We start from the raw sequence: 23,130 nt of genomic DNA on the forward strand, positions 1-23,130 counted from the left end.
TTAAAAATAAGGTATTTCTGCCTCAGGGGAGGACTGGATTAGGTAAAGCGTCAGCAAAGCACTTTCACCTCTTGTTCCACAATGCAGCAACTCCAGGGGCAGCACAGGGCCAGCTAAGGAAGTGCTTTCTTAAGTCAAAAGGAAACTGCAGGACAAGGCTGCTGTGGGACATGGGGAGGAGCCTAAGCTGGACAGGAAGGAGGGCCAGGCCTGTGGGGCCAGGAGAGCTGGCAGATGTGGAAGCAAAGCCAGAGCTTGGGCAGTTGCAGAATGGGGTCTCTACAACAGAAGAGGTGGCATGAGTTCAGTTTTGGTCTGAAATACAATCTTCCCCATCATTAGGGACTTCTGGAATACTACGCAAGACAATGCATTAGTTCTGGGATGCTGCAGGACTCCAGAGGCACCAGAGCTCCCTCGAGGCTCATGGCTCACACTCTACCTGGACTTGCAGCACTGAAGTTTATCCCATCATATGTGCTGGGACAGAGCTGTGTCTGTCCCCTGAGCCCTCTTTCCATGGCAGAAAGACCTCCTGGTCTTCACCTCTCTCAGGTGTGTGCTTTAACCCTGGTTTCAACCCAACATGGAGGGACTCTGGAGTGAGGTGGTAGTAATAAGGATGGGCTATCCAAAAGCTCAGGGAGGCACAAAGACCCAGTCCAACATACCCTTCACAGATGGTACTGTTCACCTGAAATCCAGGCTTTTCCCTTTTTTCTGAAAGATTTAAAAATGCTGAGGGAGCACCCATGTCAGAAAAGTCATTATTTCTGGCTGATTCTTGTCTGGTTTCATTCACCCAGTATTGTCAGAAAGCTCTGCTGTTTTATATCGAAAGGAAAAACTTAACATTTTATGAGAGGGAGTCTAAAAATGTATACCTGGAAAGAGATCCTGAATGCAGACAGATCTGAGAGTCCTGCCTAAATGGGCTGGAAGCTTGATATGAATTCCATTCATGCCTATATTGGCTCTGGCCCACACCTTCCTATTAGCCTTATTTAAAACCTCCCTTTGAATTACCTGAGCAGTTTACTTCACAGGTAGGCCAAGTAACAAATTGGGCCAAAGAAGGACTGAAACCCAGGCACTGTAACTGCACTATGTACAATCAGGGTCAGAGAGAATGTTCAAGAAAACATACCAGAGCAGCACTGCCTTTGGGATGCTCCAGAAAGCTGTGCATTATCAACAAGTTTTCTTCTTTCCTTGTGGAATCATCTAAGACACAACCTCTGGAAATGCAACAGCTCTGTCTTTTTTTAAGGAAACTATTCTCAAATCTTTTAACCCTGAGTACCTCCCCAAGTTCCTTCCCACCACCCTTGCACTCCCTCCACCCAGACTTCGTGGAAAGCTCCTGGCTCTTCCAGCTGCAGATGGAGGAAAGCCCTACGCCATGGAATGCACGGCTGCTGCCTTCCTGATCAGTCTCTCAGTCATTGGTGACTTTGGTCTCATCATATCACGTTCATGCAGGAGACACCTGTGAAAGGAGAAGGAGGAGGGTGAGGAGCAGGTGATAAACGTGGAACTTTCTGCCAAACAGGCTGTGCTGAGGCAAGCCTACATGGCAGAGCACACCTCTGACTTGCCAGCAAAGCAGATGTCAGCAGTGGCACTGACTGGAGCTGCAGCAGTTCACAGAAGCTTAGCAGGCCATAGCACACATGGTCAACAGGCCGTATTTGAAGACAGAACCATGTGAAAATCAACTACCCTTAACATGAACAGATCATCCATCCAGGCTGCAAGCGTGCACTTTGGGAATTGGAAGCTATTGTACTTTCTATCCTGGTTAAATGTTGCTACATTTAATATAAATGTTTGTATATCATTTTAGCCCTAAATTTATTGGTTTGAATATATTTGTTGCTTCTTACTTTTTGAGTATATACATTACTTCTTACTTTTAGCAACATTGCTACCTCCACAAATATTTATCAGGGGAAATACTCACCTTGCAAGGTTTCGTTTGGTCTTGGATTTAGAATTTAAAGCAGCATGAATCAATAACAGGCTAAAAACATCTCTCTGAAAAAAAAGTCAGCAAAATACAAATTAATAAGTAATTTTTATAATGTATTGCTGGCTACAATGTCTTGGTTACCAAAGTATTAAATTCACAGGAAGGAAACATATCAACATTAAAAATAAATAGCAAAGCCTGCTAGTAAGTGTTTGCCAATAGGATTCAGTCATGAGCACAGTTCAGCTTTTCACTGAGACTGAAGTGCTGTTGATGTGGTAAGCACTTAATGGCGGCTACTGAAAGGGGGTTAAGTCACATCAAAAAATCTTTTCTGCATCTCCTTTACCTGAGCATCACTGCCTCCCACTTGGACTAGTTCATAACGGATTGGGTAGAGCAGGTCTACAGCTTTGTCACAGTTCCCATTTTCAAACTCTACAAAAGCCTGGCACAGGGGCAGCCCCAAACTTGGAGCCAGGGAAAGCTGGTGGTCTTCATGAGGTGTTCTGTAGAATGAGAAAGTGGTTAACTTCCATAAGCCAAAGCACAAACAGCCATATTTCAATGCCAGTCTGCCACTGCCTGCAGACAGGTTTTTATTTATTTATTTTTTTTTTCCTGTACAAAGCCTGATGTTTCAGGCACTTGACTTAGGTCATATCTTTTGGTGTGGTTATGCTACTTTCACCTTTTTGTTACTCATCCAGCAATCAGTTTTTACTCTCCTGAATATACCCATAAAAGGCATAAGCCCAACCCTCTCCTACCTTTGCAATAAACAGTTTGGGCTAGGAAAGTAAGAAAACTGCAGTTTCCCTTCTGCTGACCCCACCAGAACATCCTATTGCTAGTCCTTTGTCTACCAGTCCTTGCACACAGCTCCCAGTCATGACCTTGCAAGCCAGCTCCTTCTCAAGTCAGCGTTACAAAACTTCCTGTTTCTTTCACTGGCCCAGCCTTCATTTTCCAGCAGGCAACACTGCCCTATGTGTTTATCATTCCTTAAACAAACTGTGGCATCCTAGAAAGATAAAAGTGCACAATAGATGTTGATTTGAAGCAGCTTGAGAGAGCCAGTGATGAAAATGATGGAACAATTCCTCTTTTACACGTTTTGTCCAGCATTTCCATGGAAAGGAGCCTGTGACATCAACCACCAGAGTGCGCCATGGGACACCCGACAAGTTCCCAGCAACTTTCCGTGGCTTAAGGCCAGGGAAGAACACCGCTGCAATGCCAGCTGGGACTGATGGTCGTGCCCAGGTTGTATCACTGCTTTCTTAACACATACAAAACGCCTCTGGGCTATCATTTATATATTACATCTTTGTTATAGACGTAAATTATTCCAATCATTAATATAGCCCCTTCAGCTCACAGCCTGCTTTCTCAAATAATGAAATTAAGCTTTGTAATATTTCAAACTGCAGCTAAAAATGTACACATGTATTATTAAGGCTGAAAGTAGGTGAAAGGAAGCACTGGGTGAAAGAACAAGTAGCATATATGAATACATGTTCATTAAAGCCTCTGTGATGGGCAGTTCTCTATACTTTATATATACTGACATACTTATATAAATAATAGAATAAATAACAAAAGATATTTGCTGTTTTCTGCTTTAGTTAAATGAGACATACTTAGGCTTACTTTGAAAGTTTTGTTTTGATAAGTATTCTTAAAAATTACAGTATTTCTCAAAACTACATATAGCCAGGAACAAACAGTGACAATTTCAGGTTCTCTTTCCTTCTTTTTAAGGTCAAAGGAAGCAACAGATGCTTAAACAGAGGGAAAAAGAGGGCGTAGTAGGGGGAAGAAATTGAATTTAGCATCTATAATCAACCCTTTAAAAAAAACCCCAAGGCAATTTCCAGTCATTTAATACCTAAGGGAACACAAACCCCTAATTGTTTGGATTTAGTACTTAAATATTCAACTTTTTCAAATAACCTAATTTGAAAGCAAAATATTCTAGATTATTACTTTGGTAGTACTTGAAACCTAATTTCCTGCAGATAGACTTAACAACACATCAAAGAGGAGCCATTAGAATATCACTACCAACTAATGTTCTGTTATTAACCTTTTAAACCAGAACAGAAAAGATCCACCACAGACAGCGGACATATCTTGTAGAATGTTCTTATTAGTATACTTTACTCCTTGTCTGTATCACAGCTTAGTGTGACCCCCCTGAAAGGAAACAGACAGCAACTGCTCAGGTGGTGTCCATGACCTCAAATACAAAAGATTTATGCTCAACAGGATGAGAAACCCTTACAGACATCAACTCAAAAAATAAATATTGATATGGGTCTCCTAACTGGATGTTGTCCTGCTTAAACCAACACATCCCAGTGACATGCTAAGGCAGGGAAGAGCATGTTGGAGCTCCAGCAAGCCAGAGACATCATTGCCCTGAAGCTCATTGGGCTATTCACTGAACCCAATGCAGGAATTCCTTTGCTTACCTGGCAAGTTCCTGCAGAGTTGTTAAAAGCTCCTCAGTAGTTTTGTGGTCTTTGGCTCCAAGGAAAGACATCAAGAAGTGCACATCATTGAACAGAAGAATGTGATCCTTGGTGTGCTTCTTTGTAACCCCAAGCAGATCATTCCACCTGTCCCCAAGCTTTACACCTAAGAGTAAAAACTACTTCTATCAATAACATTGCCACATGCAAAAGTATGACTTTGCAATGTACTTTCAGTCACTCAGCATAAAAAGCATTCCTACTGAACTCAAGAGAACATTTCCTGATTGGCCAATTTTATGCAGTAATAATGCTCAGCTGCAGCCTGACCCATCTGGGCCAAGAGTTTCTTGACTGTCAGGAGGCATTATTTTAGTCTGCATTGTGTGAGCTTATGGTTTTATTATGAGATTGCTCATAATGTCTTAGAGGTGCTGCTCACCACGAGCCATCTGTAGGAATCACAAGACAGAGTGAGAACATGGATTTAATAAAAACCCCAATAAATCATTAGTGTTTTATCCAAACAGTGTGAAATACTGTCTGCCCATCGTGCCCCCTCCCATGAACCGCAGTGTATAAACACTGACATAAAAAGGGGGAAATGCCACTGAGTTAGGAGAGTACAAAAAGCCAGAAGCTCTTATGCCCATAGTAATTATTTCAATCAGGATCAAAACAGAACAAGAAAGGATCTAACTGGAAATTTATGTCCAGAAAGTGCCATGGGTTTTTAGAGGCTTATGCACTTGATTGCTCAGCCTCAAACCTCCGTGGACAATAAAAGTGAATTTGTAAAGAAGAAGTATGTGACCTGTGCTAGCTGGAGCTGACTGCTATGCCACACTGGCATGGAAAATGGAAGCTCTTGGAAAGAGTAAAGCTTATGGATATTATTAGGAACTTTACATTGATGCTTTTCTCAAGTTTCTTCTGAAACACTGATCGAGCTTGCTGTGTAATTACACTGAAATACTTCCCCCAACATGAACAGCAGGGGAAGGGAAAAAGAAAATTGCAGTAACAAAAAAGAATGGCCAGAGGATATCCTACCTTCCAGATGAAGCCTGTACAGCATCGAACTGTTATCAACTACATCCAGGATGTTTCCACTTGCCAGGCACGGGGGAGCAATCTGTAATCACAAGTATATCCAGGCTGGCCAAGTGATGGTAGTGCTAGTGGAAACTTCCTCAGATTATCCAACTTATTTTCACAGTACTAAATTAATTTTATCCTCCTATTAATTCAAAATTACTTGTTTCATAATAGTCCTAATTGCATCTTTCTTGAGTACAGGAATTTGAAATGACAGAAACTTACATGTGTTGTTTTTCTCAGTAAATACGGAGAGTCACTGTGGTATTTTATTTTTTCCAAAATTGTGCCATAAATATTACTTCACTTGATCAATCTTAATAGAAAGTTGCCCAGCAGCTTTCTTAATGCTTGCAGTATTTTTACAATCCTTACAAAGATGTCCTATGTTATCTAATTTGATATTGCTTATTTACAAAGGTTTTGAAATCCAGACAGTTGACTTTGTATCTAACATGCAAAACCAGTTCTTAGTAAAGGTCACTTGACTTTATAGGAAAAGTAATTTACATCCTTTAAAAGGTATGAATAAGAAACACGGACAGAATGGAAATCACTAGTACTGCAGCTCTTTCAAGCACTCAAACTATGTAACACTCAAGTCCTGGGGGCATTTTCCCTAGAACTGCTGAGAAGTTGTTTCCCTGAAAGACTGTAATAACAGATGTAAGCAATATTTATACACAGATCACACACTGTGATAAGTTTCAATCTCACACAGAAGGAAGAAAGCATACATCGTGATCTTGCATGATCTCAGTAAAGGAAAAAAGGCCCCTACTCACATGCTTGTCATAAATTGTCAAAGCAGCTTCATATTCCCCCTGGAAAAGCAAAGGACTGTGTGGTTAACATGCAGACACAGCAACCAGCAGAGACTGGCAGCAACCAGAGACAAACACATTAACAGACCTCAGAACAGCTCTTCAGGACTGCCTGATCAAAACAAACCGAGTCAAAGAAACCTTGAGGTGTTCAAAGCAGAAAAGCCTGGATTTAACAGGTAGAATGATCAGTATGTTGAGGTTTCATCTAAGAATAAGTACCAATACTGGCAGAAGTTAGGCAAGAAGGACAAACATGAGGTATTGCCTCTCATTCTAATGATCCTTGCAGGGATTTTTTGCAAAAATCTGTTCATCCTATGGTGAGTGCAAGGAGAGGGGAAACAACCAGTTTTAAGTAGCCTTCAAAAAAGTTATGTGGATAGAAAGTGGCAAAATAAATGAACTGTTGGACTCCTGTTGAGAATTATGTTCCTTCTATGTTCCTCTGCTTTCTGGCCAGAGGATGCTGTCTTCTCAAGGATGCCACAATTATCTCCCTATTAAGCTGAATCCCATGAGTGGTAAACATTAAATCCAAGGAAATTCTGACAGGCTGGGTAAAATTTTAACCATTTTTAAAGGCTTTCAATAGTAAGAATTAGTAACAACATTAAATAGCATTGGCAACCCAATTTAGAGTTTATGGCCTCTTTTTTTATAGTCAGCAAATTTTTGGGCCAGAAAATGAGTACTGAATTTGGTAAGAATTTTGTTAATTTTTGTCTCAAAATTAGAGATCTAAGTTCATCTTGCTATCAAATAACTGTGCTAAATGTCATTAATGAAACTATTGGATCTTCAAACATGCAATAGTCTCACAGCAATATTTCAACATTCTTGGAAAGATACTGAAACTTTTGACCAATGCAATTAAAATTCTCAAAATAACAGTAATAAAGGACTATGCCACCTTGTAAATGTAGCACTGTGCTATTTTATAAAAACATCCCTTTAAATAGCTGATTCCCCCCCAGTAAATATTAGTTCTATCTTTTAAAGAGCTTTAGATAATCTATCTGGACCATAAAGCACTTGTATGAAAATATCTCATACCTTTTCAACGTAGTATAAAGCCCAGTGCCAGTAATTATGGCAAGCAAGCATATCACTGCTCTGGAGAAAGAAAAAAAAATTATTACAAAATAACTTCCCTTTTCAAGTCATCTAACCAGATTTCTGTTTCTTTCTTTGGCAAAATTGAGTACTTCAAGAGACACAAAAGACACAAGAAATTTAAATCAGCTGCCAGGACACCTTCTCATTTGTTACACTTGTCCTTGCAGCTATTAGGGTGACACCTCAAACCCAAGGTTTCCCCCACATAATTTTCCAGGTAAGAGTTTAAGTTGGGTGCCTCAGAATTCACCTTTCTTCAGCCCCCTTTTTTTTTTAAAGAAAACATTTTAATCTACATCTCTAAGAAGAGTAAGATTTGTCTCATCTAAAATGTAGGCATCTTGTCTGAAGTAACCTGGCCAGACAGTGGAGAGAGGAGGATAATGGAGGCCTTAGGAGGGCCACTCACCCCAGCCATCTAGAACCTACCTCAGACAAAGAGGAATCACTTTTTAAACAAGTTTACAACAGGCTACAGAAGCTGCAAGAGATGCCAAACACACTAGCAGCTGATCAGGTGAGATGAATATTTGCTGGACTGCACCAATTTTGAACTGTCTTTTCCAGCTGGTGCCAGAACTTCAAATCCTCTTCCCTAGCCTGCAGTTCAAGGCAATTGTAGTTTATTTTTGTGAATGCATTAAAAACAAACAAATGTAGTTTCATAATCCTTTGGTGAAAATTAAAATACCAGAAAGGTTCACCCCTCTCCTCCCATTCTCTCCCAGTTCTGTAGTTAAACTTAATGGCCTCACAAGTGGAAAAATCATCTTTATTGTCATACTGACAACTGTAACAACCGCTTTCAGGACACACAAAGGTAAAGGCTCCCAATACATGTCAGGGCCTTACAGTGCTAAGATAAACATTCTGATAATCTTTGCTTGTTTAATATTAAATCACAAAATAAACCTGAGCAACAGAAGCAGTTATGTGCTTGGCATGAACACTGGTAATATCAAGCTGAATATCCTACTGCCATTCCAAATGTCATACAAACCAGATCATGGAATTACCTGACTAAATAAAGCAAAACCTTTTCCCTGCTGCTAAATTTGAGCTCTAAAAAAGATCAAACTGCTAGAGAGAAGTGGGCTTGCACTTGATTTTATTTGGATAAAGAGTATGAACCAAAGAGACATGCAACTAATTTAAGAAGGAACAGTTTAAAAAAATCGACCCAAAGGTCACTAACTGGCGTTTTAAAGGTATCACCCAAACTGTCTATCACCTACATCACTGTTTCATTAAAACTAACATATTAAAAGACAAAATGCTTTCCGGTAAGTGACAGATGTGAACTTCAAGCAAGAGTCTTCTGGCTGCAGTTCCAAGCCCAGTATCTGAATGCTTAACTTAAAAAATAAAGAAGCACAAAGACAGCCTTTCTAGTCTCACTGTCCAGTCCTGCACTTTGGGTGAGGTGAACAGCCAGCTCAGATGACTCTAAAATAGACTCTTGGGGGTTCTAGCAAAGGCAAACCTTCAGCTCTGAATATAACAGACTTAATCACTGGGCAAATGCTGTCAAGCACAAAATGAAACTTAATTTACAGGCAAAGGACTGTATGACAGACTAATTAACCTGTTCAGTATTCTGAAAGATGGTATCAAACATGTTGGCTATAGAAAGTAACTGATACACTAGAAAGTAACTACTACACTAGAAAATACATAAGAGCATAATACCTCTTTTCTTTACAGTTGTTCTAAAAATCCCCTCCCCATCCAGAAGCAAACAAGTATTTTAGTGTTTTGAAACAGTTGATTTGACTGTGTCATTTTCCAGCTCATCTTAGGTCCCATGAGGAGATTTAGCCAGGTCCTTTAACTGACAGTCAGTGCTTACCACAGCCTAAGTAAAAAGCTTGTGAAAGAATCAGTGGTCACTTAACTTTTATAACCACACAACAGGTCACAAACACGGACAGTCATGTCCCTCATAATGTGCCACTTCTTCCTGCCTCTTGCTTTAAAAGCTGCACGGAAAGCAGCAGCACCTCAATGGAGGATTTCCTCTAATATGCAAACTCTGCATTGATTGTTGCAGGTCTACAGGTAGGAAGGAACTGCAGGCAGAGGACTCAAGAACTTGGCTGCAGGAATTAAAGAAAACCTGAAAGGAGCTTTTTCAGAGATGCCATGAAAATGTTTACCTTCCAGTTCTTTTCCGTTTCCTTCATGAATTTTAAGCCTTTCTCCACCTCTGCTTTCATTTCATTTACATGAGCTATAGTATGGACAGACCATGCATCTGTCTGATTTATAGCCAAAGCCTGTGAGTGAAAAACAGGAAAACATGATGAGATTTACAAACTTGCAAATATAGACATTAATCATTGCTTATCTAGAAACAAGAGACTACTTTTTACTGGCTGCATGTTAAGTACATCCTTGTACCATTTCAACTAACCACAGCCCAGAAGTCTGATTTGGACAGAAAAGGAAGGCAATGTTTCTTGGCTGACTTCACTTCCCAGCTTCTGCTGCAGGGAGATGAACACAAAACATTTCAAAACACAGGCTTTGATGATGACTGTGAAATGATACCTATTTCACAGACAAGCACCAATGAAAGAACTGCAGGCACAGGCACAATATATACCATGATATAGTGCCTTGCAGACAACTATTTCTTTTCCAGCTCTGAGTATTCAGCCAATTCCTCTTCCTTGGCCCAACAACTCGCACCAGGCTTTTGGCATTTTGCAAAGTTAGTCATAAACCTAATAAAGGCTTAAGTTTTAGGGTTTGGTCTCTACTGTCACTTCCAGCAATTTGATGTAACAGAAATTTTGTCAAGAACACCCATTAGACATTTGTGTCTGAGACTGTTGGAGCACAGGGATAATCCTGAGGACTGGAGAAAGTCAGCTATCTTCATAGAAAGGAAACAGGCTGGCTAATACTGATCCCCAGGAACATTGTTACAGTTAATTGTTCAATTATCCAGGAACAAGCATCTAGGAAACAAAGGGAGCAGGAAGCCAAACACGACTGACTGTCAAGAGCAGACTACATCCAAACAATCCAACATTCTTTAATAGGAGGAAACAGCCAATTAGACATGTGGGAAGCAGCAGACGGGCTGATACATGGATTTTATGGGGGTGTTCTGACCACATCTGACAGGGCATGCTCATAAGCAAGCGAGGGGAATACAGTCCAGTGAAACTGCCTTGGTGGGGCAGAGATGTGAGAATAGTCATCAACAAGTCTCACAAAGCTCTGTGAGCATTTCCACGTTGAGCTTTATCTCTTTGCTACTTTGACTAACAACTGGAAGAAACTACTGCCCTCTCTGAGAATTCTCCAGGCCTTTAGCACCAACAGCAGGCAGTTTACCTCATGGGCAACCTTCTCAGCACGATCCAAAAGGTTTGTTTCCACAAGTCCAAAAGAGTAGTAGCCCTTCACATAGCTAACAAAAGGGGGGAAAAGAGCACATCATCCATTTATAACCAGGTTTAATCCAAGACTGAAAAAAACAAACTAGAAAGAGCATTTAACTCAAAAAAGTCCTTGAAGTGCAATTTACAACAAGGGTTCAAGGGTTCAAGCTCACAGGATACAGCACTACTAAGCTAATTCTCAGAGGAAGTGAGTAACCCTGAGACACCAGCATGGCAAACAATGACAACATGCACATTGGAATGGATATTTCCATCTGTGCATGAGACGGAATCACCAGCTACACAGAACCAGCTACTGATCTCCATAACGTTTGCAAGATGCAGAATTAAAAGGCTAGAAGTGAGATACTGCTGCCACCAAAGCTATCTGAGCATCTCAAAGGCAGTCTTCTACATTTTCCCCAGTGCCCACAAAACCACAGAAGGGTACAAAAGTACATGAAGTGGCCCTTTTAAACCGGTTGTAAATCATCCCCATTAAGCCATAAAGGCTCAACACAAAAGAAAATTAGGGATGTTATGTGCACCTAAATTACTTAATGGATCAAGATGAATAGTATTTTTTTTTAAGAAATAAAGAAATTTTGCCACTGCCCTGGGTGAGGACATGATTTTATCCTGTGTGTTACACACCATGTGCTGTATTTGACAGCAGTGAGACACAGCTCACTTAAGAAAAATCCCTCAACAATGTCAAGAGGGATACTGGAGACACATTCTACCTGTGGTCAAGTTTGATTAACTTCCAGACTCTTGATTTTCGTCTACATGTCTGTTTCCAAAAGATCCTGAAGTTGCAAGTCTGAACTCAAAAACCACGTAGTCCATGCACACCAGGTAAAGAGCAATTTCCAAATGAAGCATGACCCCACCTGCTCAGTGGAACATCACGTGTCCAGAAAGGATAAACACGGGCCACAGAATCTCGCATCTGACGTTGATATCCCAGGTAGAAATAAGTGTCATGGGAAAATTTGAGGGCTAGCAGGTCAGTTGGGTGGCTCTGCAGAATCTGCTCCCATAGATCACAAGCTTTTGGAAGTTGGCTACAAATGAAAAAATTATTTCCATCACTGGAAGAAGGCATACATGCTTGCCCCAACTGTTAGTCCTGAGCTCAAACGATGCTGAAAAATAGAAAATTCAGCACCAAATGACTTATTCTTTTCCTTGAAGGAATTCTTTAGTCTTTTCTAAGCTAATAATAGGATTATCTTAATTTGGCACCTTCTGAGAAATCTTATGAAAGAAATTGTGTTGGGCTACATCAAATCACTGTAACACACAAGGAAAATGAAACAAGCCTAAACCATAAATCTAAAAATATTCCTACTGGGACCCACCATAATTAATGGAACTTTGTATGTACAAAGACACCTTCCCTTCCTTTTGTGGGGATCAAGCCCAGTGGCAGGGCTTCAGAAGCTTCCTCATTTTCTTTTATGAGATATGAGGCTAATCCATGCTCACCCACTTGTTTGGCAAACAAACAATGAAATAAATCATTAGCCCATATGTTCTGCAGTTCATATAGATTTATCATATAGAATGAAGAAGCAGTGAGCCTCTACAGCACATGTGACATTCTTATTTTCCTTTTTTTACAGGAGAAATAGATTTTGACATAGGGAGACAAGTGAGAGAAGTCTGTAACTTTCCTTCTGTGCATCTGAGTTGGGACCCTACCGTAGCCAACTACTTCATTTCCTAGTTCTAAACCACACTGATGGATCTGTGACAGATTTAAAATGGGGAGTGCTTAATGCTAGGAAGTGGTGGCAATAGAGCACTTCACCTCCTACAGTGCTGCTCACCAGCTAAACATGGCTGTTAGGGTGGACAGAGAAATTCAGGGACACTCTGTGACATGTCACCCTGACCCTTTGCTAGATGTCAGCTAACACCACACACCACTACTGCCAACCTTCACTTCTGCCTGCAGTAGACAATGGAACTCTTCAGTCCCTCGAGCAGGGTGACAGAGGACTCACCCCCTGGCAAACACGTCCAAGGCTGACACATGAAGCCTCTCCCTCTCTGTCAGTGGCTGTGACTTGGAAAGTGCCACCATGGCTCTCATGGCGCTGTCCAGCTCCTTGTCGAGTCTCACGGTCCTTCCAGTGCCAATCAGCTCCAAGCCATTGGCAATGACGTGTCCCATTGCTGCAGGAAACACCACAGCACCAGCTGAGCTCACAGCAGAGCCTTCAGCTCCACAAGACACTAAAGGAGCTGAGCATTTTCAATAAAACTGACTTGTGGAAACAGGGGTCCAGGAAGTCTCCCAAGTCTAAAGTTCTCAGAAGCTTTTCATGACAGCTATTCAAATATCATGTGAAATGGAATTTAAAAAAAAAACCACACACACAAAAGCATTCTGCCTGCTCTAAATTTTGAGTAAGTTTTACAGAATTATAGATTATCACCTTGCCCTTGCATAAACAAAGTTGGTTAAATACCAAGACAACAGGCATTAATCCAGCACTTTCTATGCTCATAATCAAAGGTCATACTCACTGAAGTTTGGATCAGCTGCTTTTAGCTTGGAGAGACATCCATCAATACCTCCAAGGCTCTCATTATTGGTCCAAGTTGCATACTGTAAGAGACAGAGTAAGAGAGGGTCGAGAAATCCTCTGTGATACTGGGGTTCTTTTTGTTCTCACAGACACTTAAAATTCAAAAGCAAGACAAATGACTAAAAGACAAATGTTGCATTCAGGTAGGTTTTAGCATAGTAGAAAAAAACTGGATTTCATATCATTCAATCACCAGCAGAACCAATTACCCTGGATTTCTACGGGGTTTTTGTCAGCTGGCTGATTTGCTGGTATCAAGTGGAAAGAGCACACTGGCTGAGGTTTTCACCACAGCTGCAGCATCTGGCACAGCCCTCTGCTTAAAGGGTTTCCTGCCACCAGCTAAAGGCTAAACTCCTGTGGTGGCCTGATTTTGAGGTCTCCCAGCTAATAAGAAATTTAAATATCATCTACAATTAAGAGTGTTTCATGCACGAGTCCCTTCAAATCCCATTTTCTTTTCGGTCATACCTGTGTCAGCACAGCATCAAAGAGCTTACAGGCTTCATTGCTGGTCGTGGACAGGACAAGTCCAGCATCCTGCCAGGCCTGCACAACAAACAAACACAAAAAGCGCTCCTTTTACACCCTCATCTTCCAGGCTACACCGACAGATGTTCAAACTGATGCTGTCCTGATCTTTTGGTCTGCTGTGCACTTTTAAATAGAAAAGTTGGAAGGACAGTGTGAGGCAGAAACAAACCTTTTGTTCCGCTGTAGTTATATCTCAGACTCAATTCATTGGAGCTAGCAGTGAGACTAAAGTAGCCAACAATTACCAAGTGTAACAGAAGATCCCCATGGGTTGCCCAGCTGATAATGACAGCACCATTCTGAATTCATTACAGCTCTTGGTGAGCTCCTCTGCTACAGGCACACATCGTGTGAAGTAGAGACATGGTAAAATAAGCCCTGTTCTCCTATAACCTATAAATTTGTAATCTTCTATAAACAGTAATGTTCTTCTGAATCAACTTGCAGACCAGACAGCCTGGCAGAGCAAATCCACTAAGTCTCTGGAGTTAATCAACTGAAAGTCTGGACCACAGATTTATAACAAGCCTGACAACAATAAGAACATGGGAAATGGATAAAGCTAAAAAGAAAAGCAGAACTGGGCTGCCATAATTTCTAGTAACATAACATGACTGAGGCACAACACCTCCTGGCTGGCTGCTGGCAAATGAGCAGAGTTCATTTGAAGAGCTGCCCCAATTACTCCAGCATTACTTTAATGCAGTACACAGAACATAAAGGACAGACATATATTATAAAAACAGACTTGGGGCAAGCTAATTCAGACTTCTCCAAATGAGGGCTTAGTCCTTCCTGATGCTGCAAGAATTCAGCTCTTCTCATTTTACATTTTAAAGCATTTCCTAGCTATAATAATCTGTCAAAAATTTTAAGTAACCAGGCAAAGACAACTTTTTTGTTAATATAATCTAAATCTTTCCCACAGTGATTGGATTAAAGGCTCACATTCCAACAGCCAAAGCAACTGAGTCTTCAAATTATATGCCTGAAAGACTAGACCTGAATCTAAAATGACACATTTTCTTTACAATTCATACCACACCCACAATTCTGAAATTGGCCAGAACAAACTTCCTAACACAATTTGATGCACTAGAAAGCAGGCATTCCTTGTCTGCACAGGACACACTCTCCTTGTTCTGTGGGTGTGATGAGACTTTGCAACAAGGTCTATATCCATCAGAATCATACATATTTGTTAATATGTGCTTCTTACCTAATACACAGAACAAATTCCTAGAACGAATTTGCATGCATCTGCCTCCTACTGGAAGTTCTTTTATGGTCCTGGAGAGTCATAAAAAGGGGTCTCAGACGGTTGTATTCACTGAATATGCCAATATTAAAAGCGACCTCTCTTTGAACTTTTTTTTTCGGCATGTTCTGTTGTTTCTGTGTTACATAACTTGCCAAATAAAACACTGTAGTCCTTCTTATCTGTTTCTCCACTGGTTCCAGACATTTTTATAATCCTGTGTGCATACCTTTAAACCCCTTTATCTTTTTTTGCCAGTTAGTCTTTAAGCTCTATTCAGCAACCTTGGGGGAGCTGAAAATTTTTATTCTTTATGTCATTTTTTTATCCAGAAAAAGAATAAAGAGAAAAGTCAAGCAGGTAGCAATATTAGGGTTATAGACTATCTTCCATAGGATGTACAAAAGGGGTCCTGCCCAGACTAATTGGGACGCTCAGGTCCTGGGGCCTCTCTCTAGTGAGGTATCAGACTGTGACTGAAGAAATCCAGGAGGGAGTCTGAGTGTGCAAAAATCAGCCTCAAGAGTCTGTAAGGCAATTATCAGTTCCCCTTTCCACAGAGGCTGCCTTTGGGCTCTCTTACACCGATCTCCCACAACCCTCTCTCCAACTCCAGGAGAGAGTCTTCTCTGTGATGCCTCTTGTATTAGTGTCATGGCCTTTGCTCTTCTCGTTGCTTCTTGGTGAGGGCAAAGCCTTGCTCTTTCCCCTGCTCTAAGATTAGAATTCAGTCATGAGATCTGGTGACTGTTTATTTGTATTTTTTTCTCTGCTAGAATCTTAGCTGGCTCTAAGAATTGTGCTCTCTATGGGCTGCAGTTGGCACCTCTTGAATTCCTTGCGTGACAGATCCCCAGAGCTCTGTCAATCACGCACCTGTCACACGCAATCTTCAAGACTGTTTTAACCTGTCCCTGCCCTAATTAAACGAAACACAACCATAAAAGAAGTTTATCAGAAAGAGAGCACGCAAATGACTTAACCAGTAAGCAGCTCCTGTAGGGCGCACCCTTTGCCCCGAGGCTGATTTAGCGTTAATCGAAGGCCTGACCCACTCTTGAGGCCCAGGGAAAGGGCAGGTGGGTGCCATGGGACGCTGGGAACAAGACCCAGAGATGCTCAGACATGGGTCTGCTTCCTCAGTAGAAGGCATGGGTGTATTCCCCCTTTCCAGATCCCAACAGCAGCTTCCCTCCTCCGAAACCCACCCGAGTGTATGAGGGTGAGCTCCAGCCACAGCGAGCCGGGCTCGGCTCCCCGCCCGCCGCAGCCCACAGCCCGGCGGCAGCGCCCGGGACCCCCACGGAGGCCACCCGCCGTCCCCGGGCGCAGGGCACAGGCAGCGCGGAGCCGCGCTGCCTCGGCGCCTCAGCGGCGCCCTCCCGTCACAGCCCCTCAGCCCTGCTCTCACCCTGCAGCCCCTCACGCTGCCGTCCCCTCGCAGCCCGGAGCCCTGCCCTCACCTTGCAGTCCCTCAGCGCAGCCATGTCCCGCCGCGATCTCTCCGCGCCGCGGCTCCAGCGCGAGCAGGGGCGGGGCCGCCAGGGGCGCGAGCGGCGGGCGGCGGGTGCCGGGTGCGCGCGGAGGCCGCGCGCCGCCGCTCAGGGGCGGCCGCGGCAGTTCGGCGGCGATTATTGGCCCCCCAAATTATTGCTCCTTCTGCCGGACCGACCTCCAGCCGGCGGCGTCCGAGGTTAAATAGCGTTCTCACCAGCTGCCCTCCGGAGGAGGCTGCAGCGCCCTCGGGCTGCTGTCCCACCCGTTGGGGCCGCCCCAACGAGCGGCGCCCGGCAGCCCGCGCGTCCTCCGCCCCGTCCCCTCCGGCCGCGATGGCCGCGCTCCTCCTCCTTCTTCTGCCGCTGCTCGCTTGCTGCCGCCGGGGCTCCGCGGCGTCCCCTGTGCGTCTCCAGCCGTCGCCGCTGCGGGTCAGCTGCCCCGGCCCTCACGGCCGAGTCTTCCAGCGGCAGGACAACGAGCACAGGGTGTCCTGCCTGTGGAACAGCACCGTGACCCTGCATTACCAGCCCGCACCAGGCGTAGGGCCGGAGGTAGAGGGGGAGGAGGGGCAGTCGCCATCCCCACCTTGCTGTCTCTGGTACCTGAACTCGGCCTCTGTGAGGAACGTCTCACGCTGGTCAGGCCAGGTGGTGCTGCAGACAGGACAAGCTCCCTCACCTGGGGCCTCCAGCCTTGTTACAGTGCAATGCTCGTCTGCCTCCTGCGCTGCGCCCGAGTGCTTTCACCGCAACGTGAGCGTCGAGATCTCGGGGCAGGACGTGCGGCTGTTCGTGCTTTGGCCGCAGACACACGTTATCCACCTGTGGCAGCCGGTGGAGCTGGGCTGGTGTGCACGCCTCAAGAGTGCCGGCTGGCACTACATCTTCAGCAGCCGAGGAGGTGTCCCCTCGACCTTTCTCCTTCCCAGCAGTGAGCACCAGGACATACCATCACCTGCTGTCTACCCAACAGTTGAGTTGCAACAGACCTGTGCCACCTACTTCAGCTACCGCTTGAGTGTGCGCTACAGGCACCCCGGGGTCCGCGTTGCTTCGGTCCGTATTAAGGAGATGCCTCACATAAGCCTCAACCTCTCCCTCAAGGTGGAGCCTGACTTGGTGCATGTCCTCAGTATCAGCTCCAAGCTCCTTAGTGTTCCTCAGCAGCCCCTCAGCTTATCCTGGTGGCTTCAGCCCCTTACCCTGAATACACTCGCCTACAGACTGGTGGACACTCAGGCTGTAGGAGGTTGGCTCCGCTCCTACAGTTCATTTACACTATCAAGCAACTTCTGTGCCGTTTCTACTCCTCAGAGCCTGGATGAGATAGTGGTGGCCAGCATTTACTTCCATGTTGATGGAGAGAGATTTGAGAAATTGGCGGGGGAACTGCACCTGCTTAATGGTACCCTGAACTTAACTGCAGGCAAAGAAACTCCTATCCATGTCAACCTTTGTCCAGGGAACACCAACAGCAGCACTTACATTTTCAGGTACAACGAGGGAGCATTTTACACATCTAAAGACAACAACAGCATTTTTTCCACGGATCACCCTAACACACATACTGTGTTCTACCAATACAAGGAGCTCTCCTACTTACTCACCATAGAGTTTGTGGCCTTACAGTGGTACAAATTCAGAATGTACCTTTATATGAACCAGAAGAGGGTTTTGATTAGGCCACCAGCAGAAAGAGACCTTGACGTCCACATTTTCAGCAGTGGCCGTCCTTTTCTGCAGAACTTCAGTTATTTAGTGTGGTTTATCCCTGCACAACATCCAATGCTACAGTGTGAGTGGACCTTCCATCTACAGCTTTTTGGCACAAAAAAAGACCATGTTGTCCAGAGTAGCACGTACACATACAACGACCACGTAAAAAATGCCATGCGTTTTGTCCGTCGCTCTGCTTTGCCCTTTGATGCAGAGAAATACACAGGGTTTGTTGCAAAAGTGAACTGCACCAGCAGTGCACCTACACCAGCTCTTTTAAGCATCAAGGTCAATAACTATACTGCAAAAACTATAGAAGCACCAGTGGTTTGTGAGAAAAAGGAATGTAAGATATTGAGGTGTTGGATTCAGAGACCTGATTACAAAGCCATGGTCTTGTACAAGAAAAGGGCATTATCTTTTTATCTCTTTGTCAAGTTGAACGTAGACTGCCACGTTGGCATATCTGTCAAGCCTTTATGGCAAGTCTATCCTGCTAAGGACACAAAAACTGAGCCAGACTGGTCAAAGCCAGTAAACACTTCTGCAATGTTTGGCATAAAAATGATACATTTAACTGTTCCCAGTAATTATTTAGATTACGGGTTGTATCTGTTTTATTTCACTGTTGAGGTAGTCCCAATTAGGACCTCAGTAGTCCTCAAGGCCTATGATATGATTTATGTTCAGATTGAGAGAGCTGATCTATTGGCAAATATTTCAGGAGGCTCAGTCCGCACAGTGGGTTTTTCTGAGAGCTGGACTCTTGATGGCTCTGAATCCTCTGATCCTGATTCACAGGAGGGATCACTGATATTTACCTGGTATTGCACTAAAGACTCAGCAGACTATCAAACCATGAAATTCAAAGTGAAAAACAAATGCCATCCATTCCAGAAGGATTTGAGATGGATAACACCCTCAGGTCCCATTCAAAAAGTACCAGCAGAATCCCTCCCAGGAGGCACCTTATACTACTTTCGCCTGGTGATTGAAAAGGGCAGAAGGAAGGCTTATGCTGATCAAATTGTAGAGGTGGATCCTGGCCCTCCACTCACTCTGGATGTGAGGTGCATTGAAAACTGTGGGGCCAGTTTAATTCCAACAGAGAGATTTTCCATATCTGGAAAATGCTCAAACTGTAAACCAAGCAACAAGCCACTATATTATTGGACCCTTTTTTCAGACACCTCTAAAGAACTTCATTTTGATTGGGATTCCAAAACATCAACGGGGAGGACTGGGCCTTACATGTCTATACATGCTCTGACTTTCACAAAGCCTGCATATCGATACTATGTACTTCACTTAAGTGTAACTACCTGGGATGGTAGAAGCACATCCTTGAGAACAGCCTTTTCAGTAAATACTCCACCTCGGACTGGCACGTGTAACATCAACCCCCACCGCGGTGTAGCCTTTCTGACAAAATTTGTTGTTAGGTGTAAAGGATTTTCTGACAGCCATTTACCTCTGACATATAAAGTGATAGTAGCTTCCAATGTACCCCAAACTACTACAGTAACTTCTGTGGTGGAAAACACATTTGGCACAATTCTTTACTTTGGTTCTGAGCCTGTAACTCCTCCATCTTTTCTCCCGGTTGGAGAGCGCTCTCGCAAATACGCTTTGACACTTTATGTCCAAGTCCGTGATTCCCTCGGGGCGTTTACCCAGGTGAGTTTACGTGTCTACGTAAAGAACCCCCTTAAAACCCAACCCCTTTCGGATGTGTTTCGTGAGCTGCTGGCTTCAGCGAGCCGTTTAAGCACTGCTCAGCAGACTGGAGATCGTCTTAGAGCTGGTTATTTGGCTTATCTTGCAGCCTCACTCTTAAACTATGTTAAAGAGACACCAACTGTCCAGCTCCCTCAGGCTCAGCTTCGGGAAACTGTGGTTAAAACAGCCTTGAATATTTCAGTAAATAGCATCATGGAAGTCAACCAAGTGGCAGCTGTTCTTTCAGAAGTCACAGAGGCAGTTGAGAGAATGAATGTTAGATCACAAGACCTTGCTATTGGGAAACTGACAAAAGTAACAGAAGTTCTGAAGAAACAGAGAAGTCAGACCCATTGGTCTGAGGAAGCAGAAATTCAGACCAGTGGAATACTAAGATGCTTGTCCAACATCCTGAGAGCTGATCTTCTGAGTCTCAAGAATGTCAGTGCAGATGGAGTTCAACATGTTTTCTCCATCATGGAAGGTGTAACAGACATAGTTTTCTGGGGAAAAGTCCCTGAAGAAATAGAAACTGTAATAGAAACAGGACACTGGAATATCACTCTGAAGAAAAATGAAGCCTGGAACATTTCAAATTATTCGCCTGCCACAGACACCTGCCACAATTGCTTTTATCCAATACTGACAAAAGGAAAAAGTTCAGGAGTGACTTCGGATACTGTGTTTTCCACTGCTGTTTTTGAATTTGATGAGAGCCCCTTCCCTTGGTTAGGTTACACATCAGATATTGCATCAATGGTCATGGGGTTTAAAATGGCAGAGACTAAGCCTGATGGGAATCTAGTTCCCTTCACACCTGAAAGAGCCGACTTTTTTCTTGTCAGGAAAGGTGGATTTACAACTTTTAATTTAGTAATGGGACCTGATAAAACAGAAGCTTACACAACTGGAGGATTCAGTTTTGAGATCAATAAAACTACCCCAACCATATACTTTGAGATTGTGACAAAATTGAAAGCTACTTTCAAGGTCCTGCTATTTACAGGTACCAATCTCACTGACGCTCAGCCCGTAGTGTTGTTTGTTGCTTCTCATAACATGCCAACAACAATTACACGTGGAAATGAGACAACCACTGATGACTGTAGGATTTCAGGTCCCTATATAGTCTGTCTCCCATACCCTCTGCTGGCAACCATAGTGCAGGAAAGTGGCATAGACACTCAGAACATCTCCATTGTTTTGGAGACACGCTATATCTTAAGGTACCCAAACCGGAAACTGGTGGGCATATACGTCTTTAATGACTACTGCCTATTTCTGGATGGAGTTGGAAGTCAGTGGAGCAAAGACACGTGTGTGGTTGGCCCTTTGACCAACTGGCAGAAGGTACACTGTATCTGTGCCTCTAAGCGGAAACGCAGGAGTCCGTCAGTCCTTCCTGCACCCAACATCAAGTTCCTGGCAGCAAAAGTAGTAGTTCTTCCCAACACAGTAGATCTGGGGAGAAACCTGATAGTAGACTTACCTAAAAACCCACTGACCCTCATAACAGTGCTTACTATTTTTGCCATCTACTTGCTTTTGTGCTGCTGGGCTATAAGAAGAGACAGGGTTGAGAAGGAAATCAAGTACATTATCGTTCTGCCAGATAATGAGGCTTCTGATAAAGGGACCTTTTTGGTCACTTTGTACACAGGCAGTCGCTGTAATGCTGGGATCAAAGGAGAGGTCTTTCTGCAGCTCATCGGCCAGCATGGCAGGAGTAAATTCCGTTGTTTATGGCACCAGCCTTCTCCAGCTTTCCAACGGGGAAGCATTGATTGCTTTCTGATAACTACTGCGAGAAACTTGGGAGATATTCGTTCCTTCAGGATTAGGCTCAATAACGAGGACAAACCTCCAACCTGGTTCTTAAGCAGAGCTGAAGTTGAGGACATGTCCACCAGGAAGGTCTGGTTCTTTCTGTGCAGAAAATGGCTTTTCCTTGACCCAGACAATCCCTCACGAAACTGGAAATTTTCTGTCACAGACCCCCAGACACCTCTACCCAAATTCGACTATTTTCTTATTAATTTTAACAGGAGACTGACAGAGTATCATCTATGGATCTCAGTTTTTGCTCCTGTTGTCACTGGGGCTTTCACCAGGTTCCAAAGGTTGTCTACATTTTTAGCAGTAATATTATTCACCTTGCTTGTTAACATTATGTTCTTTAATGCTGAAAAGGATGTCGAAACTCCAGTATACCTGAGGTATTTGAGATCAATAACAGTAGGAATTGAATGTGCCTTGCTTACCCTCCCTGTGGAAATATTAATAATTGCCTTATTTAAGTATTCCCAGAAGGATCCTCCTCCTGTTGTGACTAAGATGTACCCAAAGGTAGATTCTGAGTACTGGAATAATTGCATAATATCTGAAAAATATGCAAATGTAATTGACACAGAGGAACAGAAGATAGCTGTGAGTGAAAAGTCCCAGAAGTCAAGTTCCAATATTGCAGAAGGGGGCACCTTTTCCAAATTAAGGAGACTAAGCACTACCATAAGGCAGCTTCGCAAGATCCCAGACACTGAGCCCTTGCTGTGCTGGTGGTGTATCTGTGTGGCCTGGGGACTGGTTCTGAGCATAACTGTGCTCTCATCCTTCTTCATTGTGCTCTATGGTTTGTCCTATGGCTACCAGACTTCCCGAGAGTGGCTCATAGCATCTGGAACATCCTTTCTTGAGAACGTGTTTTTCCATTCAATTCTGAAATCCTTACTTTTCTCAGCTATGAGCACAATTCGTCCAAAATACCTTGAAGACATCAGATGGGTAACTCGGGAAAAGCGTGTGGAGATTAACTCAGCTGAGGAAGCCGGGAGACGTACATGAAACTTTCTAAGTCAGAGGCACCAAGCAATATCAGCCTTTGGAAGCTGATGAAAGCAAACATTCAGCTTCTTTGCCTGAGAAGAG

General features: G+C 43.5%; 2 protein-coding genes across 3 annotated transcripts; one reads left to right on the forward strand and one right to left on the reverse strand.

The window, feature by feature from the left end:
* Nucleotides 1-1,239: 1,239 nt before the first annotated feature.
* Nucleotides 1,240-17,438, reverse strand: TTC38 (tetratricopeptide repeat domain 38). 2 transcript variants are annotated; one of them, XM_066319456.1, is made up of 14 exons: nt 17,374-17,438; nt 13,954-14,031; nt 13,421-13,502; nt 12,895-13,066; nt 11,776-11,949; nt 10,836-10,911; nt 9,647-9,766; nt 7,428-7,487; nt 6,333-6,371; nt 5,503-5,584; nt 4,450-4,615; nt 2,322-2,481; nt 1,964-2,037; nt 1,240-1,489 (listed from the first exon to the last, which is right to left on the reverse strand). In XM_066319456.1, the coding sequence occupies exons 4-14, from the start codon at nt 13,062-13,064 to the stop codon at nt 1,396-1,398; spliced, it is 1,215 nt and encodes a 404-aa protein (XP_066175553.1). In that variant the 5' UTR covers nt 13,065-13,066; nt 13,421-13,502; nt 13,954-14,031; nt 17,374-17,438; the 3' UTR covers nt 1,240-1,395. The 2 variants fall into 2 exon arrangements, with proteins under 2 accessions (XP_066175553.1, XP_066175552.1); XM_066319455.1 differs by lacking the exon at nt 17,374-17,438 and adding an exon at nt 16,738-16,761.
* PKDREJ (polycystin family receptor for egg jelly) lies at nt 17,104-23,046 on the forward strand. Its single transcript, XM_066319450.1, has one exon. The coding sequence runs from the start codon at nt 17,104-17,106 to the stop codon at nt 23,044-23,046; it is 5,943 nt and encodes a 1,980-aa protein (XP_066175547.1).
* The last annotated feature ends 84 nt before the right edge of the window (nt 23,047-23,130 follow it).

This window comes from Sylvia atricapilla, chromosome 5, assembly GCF_009819655.1.
Source record: "Sylvia atricapilla isolate bSylAtr1 chromosome 5, bSylAtr1.pri, whole genome shotgun sequence".
In the NCBI taxonomy this organism is placed as follows: Eukaryota; Metazoa; Chordata; class Aves; order Passeriformes; family Sylviidae; genus Sylvia; species Sylvia atricapilla.